General features: G+C 18.9%; 4 protein-coding genes across 4 annotated transcripts; 3 read left to right on the forward strand and 1 right to left on the reverse strand.

Moving 5' to 3' along the window:
* Positions 1 to 679: 679 nt before the first annotated feature.
* On the forward strand, positions 680 to 4,229 carry PADL01_0616900 (phosphatidylinositol N-acetylglucosaminyltransferase subunit GPI1; the record flags this gene model as incomplete). Its single annotated transcript, XM_028680903.1, has 10 exons — positions 680 to 832; positions 1,135 to 2,486; positions 2,579 to 2,680; positions 2,779 to 2,908; positions 3,096 to 3,175; positions 3,295 to 3,365; positions 3,461 to 3,550; positions 3,681 to 3,797; positions 3,906 to 3,916; positions 4,104 to 4,229. The coding sequence occupies 10 exons, from the start codon at positions 680 to 682 to the stop codon at positions 4,227 to 4,229; spliced, it is 2,232 nt and encodes a 743-aa protein (XP_028537334.1).
* Positions 4,230 to 4,925: 696 nt separating this feature from the next.
* On the reverse strand, positions 4,926 to 12,208 carry PADL01_0617000 (conserved Plasmodium protein, unknown function; the record flags this gene model as incomplete). Its single annotated transcript, XM_028680905.1, has 14 exons — positions 4,926 to 5,006; positions 5,126 to 5,228; positions 5,310 to 5,692; positions 5,810 to 5,921; positions 6,015 to 6,076; positions 6,182 to 6,249; positions 6,346 to 6,436; positions 6,533 to 6,607; positions 6,743 to 10,788; positions 10,965 to 11,067; positions 11,205 to 11,353; positions 11,505 to 11,638; positions 11,769 to 11,894; positions 12,120 to 12,208. The coding sequence occupies 14 exons, from the start codon at positions 12,206 to 12,208 to the stop codon at positions 4,926 to 4,928; spliced, it is 5,622 nt and encodes a 1,873-aa protein (XP_028537335.1).
* A 1,160-nt stretch (positions 12,209 to 13,368) lies between these two features.
* PADL01_0617100 (conserved Plasmodium protein, unknown function) lies at positions 13,369 to 14,678 on the forward strand (the record flags this gene model as incomplete). The annotated part of the gene is made up of 3 exons (XM_028680906.1): positions 13,369 to 13,690; positions 13,844 to 14,066; positions 14,222 to 14,678. The coding sequence occupies 3 exons, from the start codon at positions 13,369 to 13,371 to the stop codon at positions 14,676 to 14,678; spliced, it is 1,002 nt and encodes a 333-aa protein (XP_028537336.1).
* A 772-nt stretch (positions 14,679 to 15,450) lies between these two features.
* On the forward strand, positions 15,451 to 18,813 carry PADL01_0617200 (conserved Plasmodium protein, unknown function; the record flags this gene model as incomplete). The annotated part of the gene is made up of 2 exons (XM_028680907.1): positions 15,451 to 15,880; positions 16,094 to 18,813. The coding sequence occupies 2 exons, from the start codon at positions 15,451 to 15,453 to the stop codon at positions 18,811 to 18,813; spliced, it is 3,150 nt and encodes a 1,049-aa protein (XP_028537337.1).
* Between the last annotated feature and the right edge of the window lie 486 nt (positions 18,814 to 19,299).

A 19,299-nucleotide genomic window follows, 5' to 3' on the forward strand; every position in this document is an offset into this window, starting at 1 on the left:
ATATATATAGAAAATTATTAGTTATAAATATGTGTTATATTAAATGATCTTATGAATTATTAAAATGTGGAGGGAAAAAAAAAAAAAAAAAAAAAAAATAATAAATAAATAAATCCGAATACCATTAAATATGGAAAATGTTTCATTATATGTTTATTTATTATTAAATTTTTCTTTTGTATATATTAAAGATGGGAAGCCTTATATTTTATTATATTTATTTATTTTTTTTTGTATGATCGATCTAGATATAAATATATATATATATAATATGCATTATAAATAGTATTTATATACTTATATAAGAATAAGGAGAATATATCATATATTGATAAAATATTTTGGGTGAACTAGATAATTTTTTTTTTTTTTTTATTTAATCCTATTACAATACAAATTTATACATGTGTATAGTAAAATTCATTTAGAAATTTGTATTTGAAAAAAAGAAAATATAAAAATTAAGAATAATAAAAATATATAACAATTTTATCATTTCAAAGGAAATGGTGTATACATTTTTTTCTTTTTAGTATCAAAAAATGTATCATTTGTATTTTTAAAAGGTCCTTTTTTCTTTTTTTTTTTATATTATTTTTATGAAATAATAAAAAAAATATATATATATATATATAATAATGATAATAATTAGATAGGATGAAATCTCGAATTACGAAAAATGAGTGGTTTCAATTATGATATAAAATTAAATGAATGTTTAAGTATATTTTTCCCTCAAAATATACAAATAATTAATACAGATACGAAGTATTATTTATATGGTTTTTCAAATGATAACATATATATTATTGTCCACATTACAGATAAATATGTAATCTTATATATAATTAAAAAGAAATACTTTTTTTTTAAAATAACATATAAATAAATATATATATATATGTGTGTGTCTGTAATTTTTTTTTTTTCTTTTTTTATTTTATTTTTTTAGACATTTTAAAATGAATATGTAATAATGTGTACACTAATTTGTTTATATTTTTAATTTTCGTTGTTCCATTTTCATGATCCTTTGCATTATATCATATTGTTTTTATATTATTTTGTTTCATTTTATTTTTTACATTTATTTAATTTTTTTTTTTTTTTTTTTTTTTCTACCCCTTTATATAGATAGAAAACTTTAAATTAAAAAAGAAACATGAAAAGTATTCAGAATGGAAATATTTCAGAATTGTAGGTGAACTTGCTTTTATTGAAAATTTCAAAGAATTACCTAAAAATATGTGCACTATAGAAAATGAAGACAATAATAAAGTGAATTATCTTTATCTCATTTATTATAATAATATACCTATATTTAAAAAAAAAAGTGGAAAAGAACAAAATATAAGCGCGTTATTTATTTTATATGATGTAAAAAAATATGTGTATAATATGGTTAATGATCATGTAAATACATTAGTCCTAGAAGCTTTCAGAAGAGAAGACATAATAAAAAAAATAAAAGAAAAAGAAAATAATAATGATACAAATAAAGAAAGTAATAATGATACAAATAAAGAAAGTAATAATGATACAAATAAAGAAAGTAATATTGAAAATGATAAAGATGAACAAATCAAATATACAGATATATATGATACAAATAGTAAGAGTGATAAAGATATACAAAAAAATAATATGAAAGATTGTGATAGTACTAATAAAAATAGTAGTTTTTTTATTGATCCTTTTGAGAGTGATTCATATGAAAAGAATAATTTTATTGATGAAAAATGTGATTCACAAAATGTTGATAAATCAAAAAAAGATAAAGAAAATATATATTCTGAAAATATTACTCCTAGTAATAATAACAATAATAATTATGATAAAAAAGAAAATGATTGTGATAAGCACCAATTAGATAAATGTAATAAAGATAAAGACAATAAATTAAAATTAAATGATAAGGATGGATTTATTTCTTATAATTTTATTGAAGATAAATTAACTGAACCATTTCATATGAATCAAATAATTCATTTAATTAATAAGAAATGTATATTTTCTAAATGCTTAGAAAATTATGAAAATAGATATTTTGCAATGAAAAATGAAGACATTTTAAAAAAAAAAAAGAAACAAAAAAAAATGTCTATATTTTCATATATCATATCAATAATATTATTTTTTACATATATCATATCACTTATAAATAGTTGTTTATATTATGTAATATGTAGACCAAAATTGTTGAGTGAATATCTATTTTCAAAAAAAAAAATTAATACATTTATATTAATAAAAAAAAAATTTTTATTCCATTCTGAATGGCATCATATATTCCGTAGCTTCATGAAAAATAAACAAAACCCATCTGAATATTATAAATATAGAGAAATTTTATTAATTCGTATTATCAATTTAATAATCGATATTTTCTTGGGATGTCTGATATTTCTTTTACTTTATTTTAATGTAATTAACCTACATTATATATCAGAGAAGGCTCAAATATTTTATGGCACCAGTACCTTAACGTAATTATTTCAAATAAAAAAAAAAAAGAAAAGAAATATAATTATATAACTAATATATTATATATATATATGTATATATCTTTTTTTTGTAGGTCTATCTTGGGTACCTTGTTGCAAAATCCGTTAGGTTTTAAACTAAATAATAATTTTACATCTTTCATTGGTAGCATCCTTGTTTCGATATTGGACAAATGGTAAGTTTATAAATATGATATATATATATATATATATATATATATATATATATATTTATATGTTAATTTATTTATTTATTCATTCATTTATTATGTAGGGATTTTTTCACAAATACCATCCCTGTGAATAATAGTACAGTTTTAAATTTTGTTGGATATACATCATTGTTGGGTTTTTCTTTTTTTTTGTCTTTTGTTATTGATTATTTGAGATTCGTAACAGCACATGTAATGCAAAATATTAAGATGATACTTTTAATTATATAGGCATATATACGTTATAAATATCAAATGCATTAATACATACTTATATATCAAAATCTATATTAGTTACAATAATTAGATATATATATAAATATATATATATGTGTGTATAATTTTATTTTATTTTTTATTTTTTTTCTGTTTCTAATAGGTTACCATTATTTATTTTTTTTTGAAAAAAATATGTACCCTTTTTCATAAAAATATGTATTCCTTATACCTACTATTCAAGTAAAATTTTTGCATTTGTATATATTATTATATTTTTTAAATAAATATATGACTTTTTATTTTTATTTGAAATAAAAATTTTATTCTATAATAATTTTTTTTTTTTTTTTTTTATATAGTGGGAAAAAATGGAACATACTAAAACTAAGAGTTGATACAAATTATTACTCAAATGAAGAAGTACTTTTAGGTTATTTAATTTTAAACGAGAAAAAGGAAAATCATTATATATTTTGTACTTAAAATTTTAATAAATTTATTTTATTTTTTCTTTTTATATTGTAGGTACCATATTATTTACCATTTTAATTTTTTTGTACCCTACCATTTTTGTTCTTGTTTTGGTTTTTGGTCTTATATATCTTATAATAAATAGTATACAAAAAAATATATAAAATAATATTATATATATATATATATATTTATTTATTTATTTAATAATTTAATGGTTTGAATAAAATATATTACTATTGCATATAAAATATTTATTTTTCCTTTTTTGTAGGAATTATATACCTTTTGTGTGTTATGGAGAAAATAATTTTGTACACCCCTTTCTATATTTTTTTTATTCAACCGAATTGTAATAAATATATTAGTAAGGGTTTCAAGTTTACAAAATGTAAGTAAAAAAAATTAAATAAAATAAATGAAATAAAATAAAATAAATTTTCTTTTTTCATATTACATAATATTTTCATTTATTTGTTTTTTTAATTTTTTTTTTTAGATGAAGTTGGGGTAATAACATTTACAAATTTTTAATAATTTTTTTTTTTTCCATTCATTTTAAAAAGAATTCTGATATATATATATATATATATATATATGTACCTTTAATTGTTTTGCTCTTATATACTAAATTTATTATATATATAATGCTACATTTATATATTCATCTTTTTATTTTATTTTATTTTCTCTGTAGGAATATGAACTGTTAAAAACGTATCCGAATAACAGCTACTTGGTGCTAGAAAATATTCATTTTTTATTTTTTGATAAAATAAAATTGTTTATAAATATTTTCCTTTATTTTAAGGACCTCAAGTGAATATCATCATATTCATATATATTTGTTTCTTTTTTTTTTTGTCTTTTTACAAATATATATAAATATATATATATTATATATATGAGACAATTTTTTTTATTATGATTATTGTTTTATGATTCTCATTATTTTTCATATTTTTAATTTTGTTTACTTATTTTTATTTTATTTTATTATTTTATTTATTTTTTTTTTTGATATATAATTTTATTAAAAAGTAAAAAATAAATATGGATTGTTCCTATGTCATGATTTTATTAAATAATATAATACGAATGATATATATATATATATATATATATCATACAAATTTTTTTAAAATGAATATAAATATATAAAATGTGTAAATGAAACAAATAAAATATATATGTGTATTTTTATATTTTTCATATGTATTCAAAAGTTTTTCATAGTATATATATTCCAATATAATATACCTATATTATTCATCTTGTTTTGTGTAAACAACAAAAAGGAAAAAAAAAAAAAAAAAAAAAAAAAAAAAAACAAATGATATTTTAAATTATTTGATTTTTAAAATTTATAAAAATAAAAACAAAATGAAAAATATTCAAAAGGATAATATACAAACAAATATATATATATATATATGTGGGTTAAAAAAAATGAACAAGAAACAATTATTTATATATTTATTTACAATATATTTCTAAATAAGACATGTTTATAATTGTTTTAATTAAACGTATCCAGATATTCTTCCAGCTTCTTTTTGTATTTGTCGTTCACACTTTGTATACCTGATTTTATTTCTTTCTGTAAAGGGAAAAATTAAATATTATAAAAATATATATATATATATATATATATATATGTATAGACATATAATTTTTATCACATATTAAACAAATAAATAAAATAATTTTATAACTTACGTATACAATAAGAGATCTTGTTGTATCATAAAAATTGAGCTTCAAAATGTTCTTCATAAAATTGAGTTCCTTAATGCACCACTCTTTTTTTACATTTGTTATACTAAAATAAAATAAATAAATACATAATATTATATATATATATATATATATATATATATTATATTTATTTATTTTCACTTACGTTTTATTCTTCTTATATGCTGAACTATATTTATTTAGGATATAATCATTTTTATGAATTTTAACATTTTCGTCAGATATGTTATCATCATTATTTGAACTATAACATCTTACTATATTAACATAATTACTGTCATATGTATTATTGTTATTAAATATTTTTTCAGAATTATTAAAGTTTGTGATAACTGACTCATCAACATTATTCTCTTCATTGTTATAACTGTAAGCATGAACTATCAACTTTTTATTATCATTTTTGTCTATATATAAATCGATTAACATTAACGGATAGCTAAAAATAATTAGAGCTTCATTTACGTGACTATTAGATGGAATGCATAATAAAAAATTGGTTTTATCTTCTATATAATAACAATTAAACTAAAAAAGGGGTGGGAAAAAAAAAAAAAAAAAAAAAAGTAAGAATGGAAAATATATATGTACATAAGTATATATTCATATATACAAGAAATATATATATATTAGTTTATTTATTACAATTTTGTTATTATTTTTTAAGAAGCATTTAATTGTATTTTTATTTTTTATATCTATTAAGGCTGTTGCGTCTTTGTAACTAAAATCAAAAGGCACTGACTTCATTGGGTCACTACAAAAAAAATAAAAATAAATAAATAAATATATATATGCCAAAAGCGTCTTTTACTTTTAGTGGTTACATATATTTTTTTTTTTTACTAACATTTTTGTGTTTGATATTATATCCTGAAGTTGGCTAGAGAAACCGTTTAAAACAAAAAGGGCCTAGAAAAAGAGAAAGTTTTACAAATTAAGCAAAAAAATAAAATAAATAATATATATATATACATATGTATAAATTTTTTTTTTTTTTTTTTTTTTTATTTTTACATGAACATTTCTTCTGTATATTTCTATTTGAGACACAGGATACGAGAGAAAGTGATAATCCTCAAATTCTAAAAATTAACATAAAAATATATAAAAGAAGATATAAATATGTAAACATATAAAATGAATATGTATATGTTTATATATTTTTTTCCTTTATTTACCTTCTGCTTCATTAACGATATTCATTAATATGGAGTCTCCACATATATTTATTTTTTCTTGACAACAATTTTCATATATTTTAGATTCCTCCTAAAATAAGAAAAATAATAAATTATTTATATATTCATATATATTATAATGATGAAAGTAATAAATTTTTTTTTTTTTTTTTTTTTTTTTTATTACCCAAAATATTTGACACACTTTATATTCCATTTTGCATATAATGCTTTTAATTTTATTTGCCAATTTTTTCTTAATCTATAAAAATATGTAAATTTTTAATAATATATGATATATAATAGAAATGTTTATTGTTGTCTTGCTTCTTCATATCATATATATATGTATTTATTGTTATCATTTTATTTTTTTAATTATTTCTTGTCTTTTTACCTTTTCCATTAACGATAATAATGGTGTTACAAATTCGGCACACACATTTTTATCCTTTATTTTCTGAACATATAATAATGTCAAATTAACTAACAATTTCAATGTAATAATTCGTAAGTATAAATTATTTATATGAACATTTATAATGTTCCAATAAATATATAAGAAATTATAATTAGACACTTTAAAGAAAGAAATATTCATATTATTCAAATCATCATCTGATGTATTTAAATAATTATAAATAAACTGGATACTTAACAATAAATATATATCTGATATTTTATTTTTAATATTATCTTTTTCACATTTTTTAATATTCTTCTCTTTTTGTATATTAGTAAGTAACATAAAATTAAGTAATATTGGGTTACTTAATTCGTTATATTTCATTATGCTATTACTTGTTAAATTTTTTTCTATTTCACCAATATTCTCACTTTCTTTCATAGAATTTATCTGAGTCTGTTTTTTTTCTTCTTCTAACACAGTTGCTTCTTCATTTATATCTTTCTCTTTAGAAGTTTGATCCAATATATCTTTTTTTATATTATCCTTTTGGTTAATATGTTCTTTAGTTTCTTGATCATTCAACTCCTTTTCTTTATTTCCCTCTTCTTGAACATCCTTATCTTTGCATTCTTCATGTTCCTTTTCTTTATGGACGTTTGTTTCATCTTTCTTTGCATTTTTAACGATTACTTCTTTTTCTTTTTGTTCCTGACAGGTACTATTATTCTGCTTATCTTTATCATCAGTATTGTTAATCTCTTTATCTACATCATCTTTATTCTTATTCTCATTATCTTCATCATTTGTCTTCTTAATCACCTTATTTTCATTATCAGTCTTCTTAATCTCCTTATCTACACCATCAATCTTGTTAATCTCCTTATCTACATCAACTTTATTCTTATTCTCATTATCTTCATCATTTGCCTCCTTAATCACCTTATTTTCATCATCTGTCTTCTTAATCTCCTTATCTACATCAACTTTATTCTTATTCTCATTATCTTCATCATTTGCCTCCTTAATCACCTTATTTTGATCATCTGTCTTCTTAATATCCTTATCCCCATCAACTTTATTCTTATGCTCATTATCTTCATCATTTGTTTTCTTAATCACCTTGTTTTCATCATCAGTCTTGTTAATCTCCTTATCTACATCAACTTCATTCTTATTATCCTTATCTTCATCAGCTTCATTCTTATTATCCTTATCTTCATCAGCTTCATTCTTATTATCCTTATCTTCATCAGCTTCATTCTTATTTTTCTTATATTCATCAACTTCATTCTTATTCTCATTATCTTCATCATCTGTCTTCTTAATCTCATTATCTTCACCTGCTTCCTTCTTAATATCCTTATCTTCATCAGCTTCCTTCTTAATCTCCTTATTTTCATCATCAGTCTTGTTAATCTCCTTATCTTCATCGGATTCCTTCTTAATCTCCTTATTTTCATCATTTGTCTTCTTATTCTCATTATCTTCACCTGCTTCCTTCTTAATATCCTTATCTTCATCAGCTTCCTTCTTAATCTCCTTATTTTCATCATCAGTCTTGTTAATCTCCTTATTTTCATCATTTGTCTTCTTATTCTCATTATCACCAACAACATCCTTCTTAATTTCCTTATCCACAACAACTTCCTTCTTAATTTCCTTATCCACAACAACTTCCTCCTTATTCTCCTTATTTTCATCATCTGTCTTTTTATTCTCCTTTTCTTCAACATTCGAACAATTTTCTTTATTTTCTTCAATTTCCTTCTTTTCCTCACCAACAATTTTTTTGGTTTCCTTTTTCTCTTCTTGTTCTCCTTTATCATTTTCGATAGAACACGGTGACATTTTTGTAACCATATTATTATAATATTTATTAATTAGATTTAAACAGGAAGCTTCTTCTTCCTTGTTATATTCAGGTAATAAGTAATCTATAGAAGATGTGTAAATATCTTCAAATTCCATATCATCATTTGCATTTTTATTGATATTCATTTTTTTATGTGCATCAAAAAAATATGCATAAAAATAAGGATCCTTTAATTCAATTGATAAAATTTTATGTAAAAAATATTCATTAATTTGTTCCCCAAAAATTAGTGAATATACGATTTTATTAATTTTATCATTTTTAAGTATATTCAATGATCTGATAAGTACAAATAAAGAAAGGTTGGTATTTATAAGATAATTATATAATAAAGAGAAATTTTTAAAGGAGTTTACATAACACAATGGATGGAAACATAAACCCACTTTAAAAATATTGTAGAAAACATTTGTAACACTAATATTATGGTTATAAAAATTTAATGCATTTAATGTAAAACAATTGAAATTAAATAAATAATTATATATATCATTATTAATATTTTCATCAAAAGTAATTTTTTTTTGGAGTGTTGGTATTTCTACATAACATGAATCATATAAATTATTTTGTTTAATATCTTTTATAAATTCTTTATTATTTATAAAATTATTTATATCACAGAATTCTTCATCATTATTAATAGAATTATTGTTCAAATGTGTGTTATTATTTTTATTTTTTTTTTTATGTAATATTCCATTTCGTGAATTTAATTGAATAAATATATTTTTTTTTTCTCTTTTTTTAAAATAATAATCTTTTAAATCATTTTCTTTTATAAAATTAGAATCACTATTATATTGATCAATCACATTATTATTTTTTACATTGTTTGTTTCATTATCCACTTGTTTTTTTTTATTAGCTTCTGTTTTATTTTTATCATTATCCTTTTGTCTCCTAACATTTAATCTTCCTTTAAAGTACAAAAATTCATATGCATTTTCACTTTTTTTTTCTTTTTTTTTATTATTATTATTATTACTTTCATTCTTTTTGTTAGCGTCATTTTTATTTGTATTATTATCATCTTCATTTGTTAAAGTTTCTGTTTTGTTTATATTTTCTTCATTAAGAAATAAATCTTCATCCTTCTCTCTTTCAATGTAGCTTATATTAGAATTCATAGAAGATTCATTTGATGAGGACAAGCTTTTACAAAAATCATAATTTTTACAATTTATAAAATTATTATCAACTAATCGTAAAAACGGAATATTATATGAATTGAATAGTTCAATGTTTTCTAAAGATATTTCAGGATTAGTATAAATTATATCATTTTTATCTTTTGCGTCTTTACTATTATTATTATTATTATTACTATCATCATCTTTTATACTTTTATTATTTTCATAATCCATCATATCATTATCATTTTGTTCGTTTAATTTAAAAACAACTTCTTTCTTTTTTTTTTCGTTATGTGAATCTGTTGCAACTTTTTCATTCTTATGCGTATTTTTCTGTTTTTGGTCTTTTTTATCATCTGCTACATTATTTTTATCTTCCAAATTTTTTTTATCATCCAAATTATTTTTTTCTTCCAAATTTTTTTTTTCTTCCAAATTATTTTTATCATCCAAATTATTTTTTTTTTCTTCCAAATTTTTTTTTTTATCTTCCAAATTATTTTTATCCTCTTCATTTGTGTCCTTATTTTTTTTTGCATTATTCATATGAACTTGTTTTGCCGTACCATCTTTCCCATTGCTAGAAAAATAGACATAATCAAGACTACCATAATTAAGTTGCTCCTCGTTTATATCATTACTATTAATATCCTTCTTGAATATATTTTGTTCTTCTCTTTTCTCTGAATGATTACACATATTACTATCACTTTCAGGATGTACTCCATGAAAATATATGGAGTTATGAAAAGAACCAATTATTGGAAAATAAAAATAAATTATAAGTTTTACTATTAACATATCATTGATTCTTTTTTTTTCGCAATTAAGCATATCTTCAAAAAAATATAAAACATCATCAATTTCTTCTAGATAATTATTGAAATGTTTATTTAACTTTTTCGATTCTTTGGTTTTGGTATATATTTTATTCATCTTTATTAAATTATTTCTTAAATAACATACTAGGATTGTAAAAAAGGATGACCTTAACAAAATTAAATTTTCTATACCTTCATCATCAACTACACAAAAAAAAAAATTAGACATTATTAAATGTGGATATTATATATGTTATGTAAAAATTTTAAATATTTGGAATCATAAAAAAAAATTGATACATATTAAATAAATATATATATACAAAAAATAAGGTTTATATAAATATATCTGCTTTTTTTTTTTTTTTTTTTATTAATACTTTTAAGTATATTAAGAATGATGTTTTTAACGTATGTCCTAGTTATTATATCATTAAATTTGTATAGCCTCAATGATTCTGTATATAACGGAAACTTCATACTCTTCTTTAAAAAATAAAAGTAAAAATGATTAGATGAGAAAAGAAATAATAATATAATAAACATAATATATATATATATATATATATATATGTGTGTCCATAATGTATAAAAGTATGCACGTTTAAAAATATATTTACTTCGTTAAAAAAGAACTTGGAGGTATGATAATTCAAAAAAAAAGAAATTGATTTAATCATTGAAATATAATATGGCATAATTTCATCATCTTGATAAATAAAAGTCGTATAAATTAAATTGTTTATTTTGTTGTTGCTGAATATATAATCTGTAAAAAAAAAAAAAAAAAAAAAAAAAACAGAAAATTAAAAAAAAAATCAAAATGAAATAAGATAAATATATAATACATATATGTATATATATATATATAGTTGAAGTATTAATCTTTTCTTTATATTCTATTCTTTATATAATATTACATAAAGATATGTCCTTTTGTATGTTCTGTATTAACATAGTAAGTGACTGATATATTTGTATCCTGATATTTTTATTTATTTTCTGCTTCAGTAAATAAATGAAGTGGTTAAAGATGTTGTCCTCACAAAAGTATCTTCAAAAGGAAAAAATAAAATAAATAAATAAATAAATATATATATATATATACATATTATATATGTATAACAAATTTTACAATACAATATTTCAATAAAATGAATTTCTTTTTATTTCTTATAACATACTGAAAAATTTGATCATCATATTTGTCTCCCCATATTGTTATTTGAGTAATTTTTCTTATTAATTCTATGAAGTTATTTACATTAACATTGTTCAAATTTATTTTCACCAACTTCTCAAAGTAATATCTAAAATAAGGGATAAGAATTATAAAATGAAAAAAAAATATATATATTACACTTATAATGTTTTTATATAATTGTATGTAAGTTCGAACCATATGTTTCATGTACACAATAAAGAAAATACACAAAACGTGATATTTTATAAAATAAAATAAAAATGCAACTACTTTCACGTGGTTTTTCTTTTGCTTTTTTCTTTTTGAATGGAGATAAAAAAAATAATATTACCTTAAATCTTCGTGAGTATATATTTCTTTTTCATTTTTAAAATTTTTTAATTTATCATCAATATTATTGAAATTAAAAACATTCCACATAATTACAAAAAAGAAGATATTCAAACAAAAACAAAAAAAAAAAAAAAAAAAAAAAAAAAAAAATATGAAAAATAATATATATATTTTTTCTTCTTTTTTTTTAACTTTTGTTCATCTTAATTTAATTTTGTAAAAATATTTATATATATATATATAATATATTTATATATTATTATATGCATATTATTTTTTATTTTTTATTTTATTATTTTTTTTTTTTTTTTTTTTTTTTTTTTTTTTTTTTTGATTTTTCCCCATTTTTTTCATTTTGAAATTAAATAAACGAATCTTATATATAAATAAAATATAAGTATAAATATCTTTTATATATATTTTATTGTTTCGGAACAACTTTATCAGAATTTTTGAATATTTATATTTTTTATAAATTGAAAAATAATAATTATTCTTTTTCTTTATGACATAATTAATATTTTCTCTCTCTCTCTCTTTCTTTCTTTTTTTTTTTTTTTATGATTGCCTTTTCCATATTTTTAAAATATAATATATTCTAATAATAGAAATGTGAAGTTCAAAAACATTTTTTTGTTTAATTTCTATGCCCAAAAGAAAGAAGAAAAAAACAAATTAATTAATGTACACATATATATATGTATTAACATTAGATAATATATAAAGAGATGCAAAACGAAGAGATTAATAAGAAACAAGAAAACGAGAAAGATCGCAAAATCATTGAATCAGGTAACAAATTAGTAATAATAATAATAAAAAAAATAAAGAAATAAAAGGATAAATATATAAATAAGAAATGTGATACAAGGATATTGTGAATATATATATGTATATATATGTATCTATGTAGGTTACATAATATTTGAGAGATTATTATTATATTATTATTTTTATTTTTTTTTTTTTGTAGGACAAAAAGTTTGTATTAATTCGAAAAAGAGGAATTATGAAGACTTAAAAGAAAATACAAGTTAGGAAAGCAAAAAAAAAAATAATGCATACTAAATATATATATATATATATATATATATATATGTATATGTGTGTTATTTATATATAACTATACATAAATATATATATATTTTTTCATTCATTTTATTTTTGTAGGTATAAAAAGTGTGCTAGCGTTTGTTCCAAGAGTGGTTCAATTAAATGAAAAGAAAAATAAGTAAACATTAATTATAATGATAAAATTACTTATTTATTTTTCCTTGGTGGTTGTATTTTTTTTTCATAGTAAAACGCTAGGTTTCAAAAAAAATTCAATAATAAAACAGCATAATGTATTTTCTTTTTTAACATGTTATAAAGACAATTCTATAAAAAACAGAATTAAAAAAAGAAGGAATAATAAACTTTGTAGTAAGATTTTAAATTATAATATATATATGCCAAATAATATGAAGATATCTAATATAAATTTAAAAAATAACGTATTTCAAATTATTAATTTCCCTTTATCAACATATAATATCATATCGATTGATTATGGTTATAACTTTATGGGTAAGTTAACACAATAGTAAAAGAGGGAAACCAATATATATATATATATATATATATATATATATATATATATATATATTATATGTGCATTTATATTATTTTTTATTTTATTTTATTTTATTTTTCTCTTATACATATTTACTAATATTTTAGGCCTTTGTATTTTGTGTAAGAATAAGTACATATATGAAAAGGTTTTTTCAAGACATAAGAATATATTATACAAGAAAGAATTTGAGCTTCCTATAAAGGAGAATGTGCATTTATTTTATGTTGTTAATTTTCAAAATTATATATACAACTTTTTTTCTTTATTTCATTATCTGTTTGAATTTATTTACAACACTAACCTTCTTGTAATCATTGGTTCAAATGGGTAAAGAGAAAAAATAAATGAAAAGATAAAATAATAATAATAATTATCATATGAAGAATATGACAAATAATATACATATACATATATATACATATATATATATATATATTAATATTTCATGTTGTATATTTGTTTGAAATATCTTTCATTTTTAGGTCTCATATGGATGAAATGGTAAGCGATATGGGAAAACATATGTGCTTTCTTATGAATGAGGAGAAATCGAAACCTACTAATAATCTTTCCTTTGATATATATGATGAAACAATAACCTTTAAAAATGACAATATGTCTATAAAAAGTAAAAAGGATTATATAGAAAAATATAATTTCTCAGTGAATGAAAATAGTATAGAACTAAATGGACAATATGAAGAAGACAATACATTAAAATTTTCTTTAAAAAATATGGTTACAAAAGTAAAAGACCATAACAATACATTGTTTTCAAAATTTTATAATAAAAATTATAAAAATAGAAAGGATAGTATATCAGCTTGTTATTTATTAAATTATTTTTTAAAATACTATGACAATAATAAGAATGAATTTTTTTTACCATCAAAAAATGTTCATTATATGTATCACATAAAAGGAAAAAAATATATATAAAATGTGAAAATTTTTTAATTAAATTCGTTTATATATGTTTATATATTTTATAAATTTTTTATTTTTTTTGTTATATTTTATAATTCGATTATTTTAAATGTATAATATCCAACAATGTTAAAAGATTATTAATATATATGTAATATTATATATATATGATTTATTTTATTTTATTTTTTTTGTTTTGTTATATTTACCTTGATATTTTTTTTTGAGTTCATTTTTATCCATAAGAATGAATTCCTTTTATCTTATTTTATTATATTTTTATAAAAACATAATTAATTAAAATATGAATCTTTTTAAATATGAAATTATAAATAATATAATATATTTTTAATGTTCAATTTTTTTTTTTTTTAAATGTATAAAATTATAAATATATTTAAATTATATAGGTTTATATATATAATAAAATATATATAAATATATTATAATATAAATATACATAATAAATATGTAATGTATATTTATATATAAATAATATGTATCTTTTTTTTTTTTTTCCTTCATAATATATTATTGAACATAAAAAAAAAAAAAAAAAAAACGTGTTCAACCTTTTATACAAATGAAGGAGAAAAGGAAAAAAAATAAGAGTTTATTTTATTAATATTTTCTAAAAAGGAAGAAGAAATATCAAGAAAAAATTAATAAAAAAAGAAGAACAACAAGTAATAAAATAAAATAAAACATAACAAAAAAATAAAGAAAGAAGAAAAAAAAAAGAAAAACAACAAGATAGAAGAAAAATAAATAAAATAAAAAAAGTATGGTTGAAATTAACGAAATTGAATTCATTGAAGAAACAGAATATTTTAAATTTCAACATGGAGCATGTTTTTGCATGTTAGATAATGAGAAAAAAGAAAATAGAAGTGTCGATAATTTACAAGATAAAATTTTTAAAAATAATTTCATTATTAGTAATGTAAAACAGAAAGGTTTGTATTTTTTTAATAAAAGGGTACAAATTTTTTCTTTATTAGATTTTTTATATAAAATTGATAATGATAATAAAAATATACAAATTAAATCATTGCCTTTTGAAGAAAATGTTGTACTTATAGAGAATAATAAAAGTGATGATATAACATTTATATATACAGACCGTCAAAACATTTATATATTTGATTATGATAAGGATGAAATAAAATTACACGTCCGTGTGAATATCAAAATAAATAAGTTCAAACATATAGGTATGTAATTTATATTCATATATAATATATATGAATATGTCTTCCACAATTATGTAATATAAATGTTTACATAGAATATTGATTCCTTTTGATATATAATATAAAACGTATGTATTTTTTAATATATTAATATTAATGCTTCTTATATTAAACTCACATATATATATATATATATATATATTTATACTTATATGTATATATTTTTTTTTTTAGGTAATTTTGTGTTTTTAATTTTGAGCGATGATAAGAAGATATACTTTTTAAAAGATAAGGAATTATACGAGTGCCTTGATGTGACCGAACCAATTAACAGTATCGATGAAAAGAATGGGTTGTTTTTATTCACACATGCAGATAAAGAAATAATTACTATAAAAGATGAAAATAAAAAGCATACATATGATTTAAGTTCTTTGAGCAAAGATATAGATATTCCATATGAGAATTGTAATATAATATGTGCAAAGATTTTAGAACACAACAAAAAGGAAACCAAATTATTTATAGTTGTGTTATATAATAATGAAGGTGATATAACATGTGTTACATATGATATAAATATAGAAGGGTATGAAATAAAACGTGTGAATTATTCTATGAATGATTTTTTTTTTGAAGAATATAAAAAGGATGAAATATATATAAAAACAATGTATATAAGTGAATGGAAAATATTAGTTTGTCTTTCATCTGAGTCATGTGAAGTAGTTGTATATACACATAATGATAAATTAAGTGAAATGGATAAATCTAATGATATGAAAGTGTTATGTATAAAAGAAGGATATAAAATTAATACAAGAGAATCGGATACTTTTTTCATATCATTATTTATGTATTCAAAATATGTAGATAAAATATATAGAAAAAGTAAATTAGGAAATGTTCCATTTTTAAAAAATCCAGTTGTATTTTTTCTCTTACAACAAAATTTTAAAATTGTAGTGGAATATTTGGATCAATTTAAATTAGAAGATAATATAGATGGTAATATAAATTCTGTCAAAGAAGATACAATTGAAAATGATATGAAAGAAGTCACTCTTTTACCTACACTTATGAATGATATTATTGAAAATTATAATAAGGAACATCATAAGGATATTCTAAAAATATTCAAAATGAAAAAATGTCCAAATGAGCAAAAAGAAATAAAGGAAGTAAAAAGTGACATTAAATCAGGACAAGATAGTTCTTTGAGCAATATAAAATTGGATGAAGCAAAAAATGTATCGACTACTACTACTATAAATAATAATAATGATAATACTAAGAAGGGATATAATTTTACTTTTAGCATGTTTGGTATTGGTAGTGGGAATAAGTCAGGAACATCCAAAAATGTAGTAAATGAAAAAACTACCACAAAAGTGGACGAATTACAGCCAATTAAAAAAATTGAAGAATCAGTTGCTGGATTTCAAATTCTTGAAAAAGATCAAGCAAAAAGGATGGGAGAGATAGAAACAGGAAGGACAGACAAAATGGAAAAGTATGCTCAAATTGATAAGGTGAATCAAATCGAAGAAATGGATAATATAAAAAAATATATGCATGGAATGAAATCCAAGATGAAAAATCAAAATGATGAAGAGGAATCTAAAATATCAGATATATTGTATGAAGATAAATATATGATTATAAACAAACTATCAGGAAAATATAATAAACTTATAAGGAATAGTATGTTTGTGAGTGAAGATATATTAAAATATAAAAATATTAATACAATTAAAAAGAATAAAATAGCCAAGTTTAATAAACGAAAAGAATATTATTATAGTGCAGATAAAAAAAAAATAATATTTGTAAATGAAGATAATGAAGAAGATAAGAAATCTAAAAAAAACCAAAAGTCTGATTTTCATAGTTATTTTAACCCTATAGATTTGGATATGTATTATCATGAAAAGTTATCAGATGAACATTGTGAAAAGATAATAAAAAAAATTGAAAGAAAACATAAATTTTTATTTAATGATATAAAAAGTATGTTTGTCGGTGTAGAAAATGTAAATGCAAGTGATTCAAAAAATAAAAGTGATAATGAAAATTATAACAACAATAATAGTAATAATTTTGCTAATAACCAAGTAAATAAAAATAATAAAAACAATGCCTTAGATTATTCCTTCGAATTAGATATATCCAAAGATGAGATGAACAAATTTTATCAAGAATTAGATAAGTATTTTTTAAAAAAAAAATTATTAAAAGTTAAAAATGACTTTTTTGATAAATTAAAAAATTATGATGAATATAATAAAAATATTTTCCAAACATTATTTTATAATATTTATATGCATAATGGATTAAATACTTGTGAATTGTTTATATATTTTATATTAAGAAATATGCAAATACCTAGTTTTCCTTCTTCATTATATATATTACAAAATTATTTTGTTAAATTAATTATTTTAAATATGAAGTTAAGGAATATAGACAATAACAGCTTAAATGATTTATGGAATAATAATAATGATGCAATAAAAAATATGTTACATAATAAAAGTCTTTTAAACAAATCTGATCAAAATAATAAGAATAAAAATAAAAATAAAAGTAGTTCTATATATTATGAAGGACTAACTAATTTTGATAGTGAATATTCAGCCGATGGTTTTTATGAAGAAGATATATATAAAAAAGTAAAAAATGAAAAAGATGAAGATAAAAAAATTGAATACTTATCAAAAATTATTCCTTTGTTTAAAGATGAATTAAATAAAGAAGAAGAAGTAGCTATATTCAATTTAGTAAATTCTGGTGTAAACTTTTTAAATACTCAAATATGTTCATTCTTTTCTCAAAAATTATTACCTATCATTTATTATAATAATTTGAATTCATTAGATAAAGATATAGGAGTAATGAAAATATTTTTTTCAAATTTTGTGTTAAGTGATGATGATTTAGAAAACATAACATAATTTTTGGAATAATACAAATGTGTTTTTTTTTTTTTTTCTTTTTCTTTTAAATATTTTTTAAAAATCATATTAAAATTTAAAAATATGTATAATTTTTGTTTTTAATTCATTATTATTTTGTTATTAAAATATTTCATTTTATTTTCTTTTTTATGGTTTATTTTATTTTTTTTTTTTTATTGTCTCATAATTATCTTTTTTTTAAAAGCTTACACCTGTTACAAACATTTTTTATAAACAAAATTTTTAAAAAAAATAAATATGTTTTATATTAAATAAATTTTGTTTTTTTAATATTTTAAAAACAAAAAAATAATAAATATATATTTTTTTTTTCCATATATAAATAAAAGAAATATATGGATTGCAAGGTATATATTAAGAATGAATAGGCACAGGAAAGAAAAAATGAAATAAATAATAAACAAAATATGTCATAACACATAAAAAATATACATATATATATAAATTATATATGTTTGTATG

Source organism: Plasmodium sp. gorilla clade G2 (assembly GCF_900097015.1).
Source record: "Plasmodium sp. gorilla clade G2 genome assembly, chromosome: 6".
Classification (NCBI taxonomy): Eukaryota; Apicomplexa; class Aconoidasida; order Haemosporida; family Plasmodiidae; genus Plasmodium; species Plasmodium adleri (nom. inval.).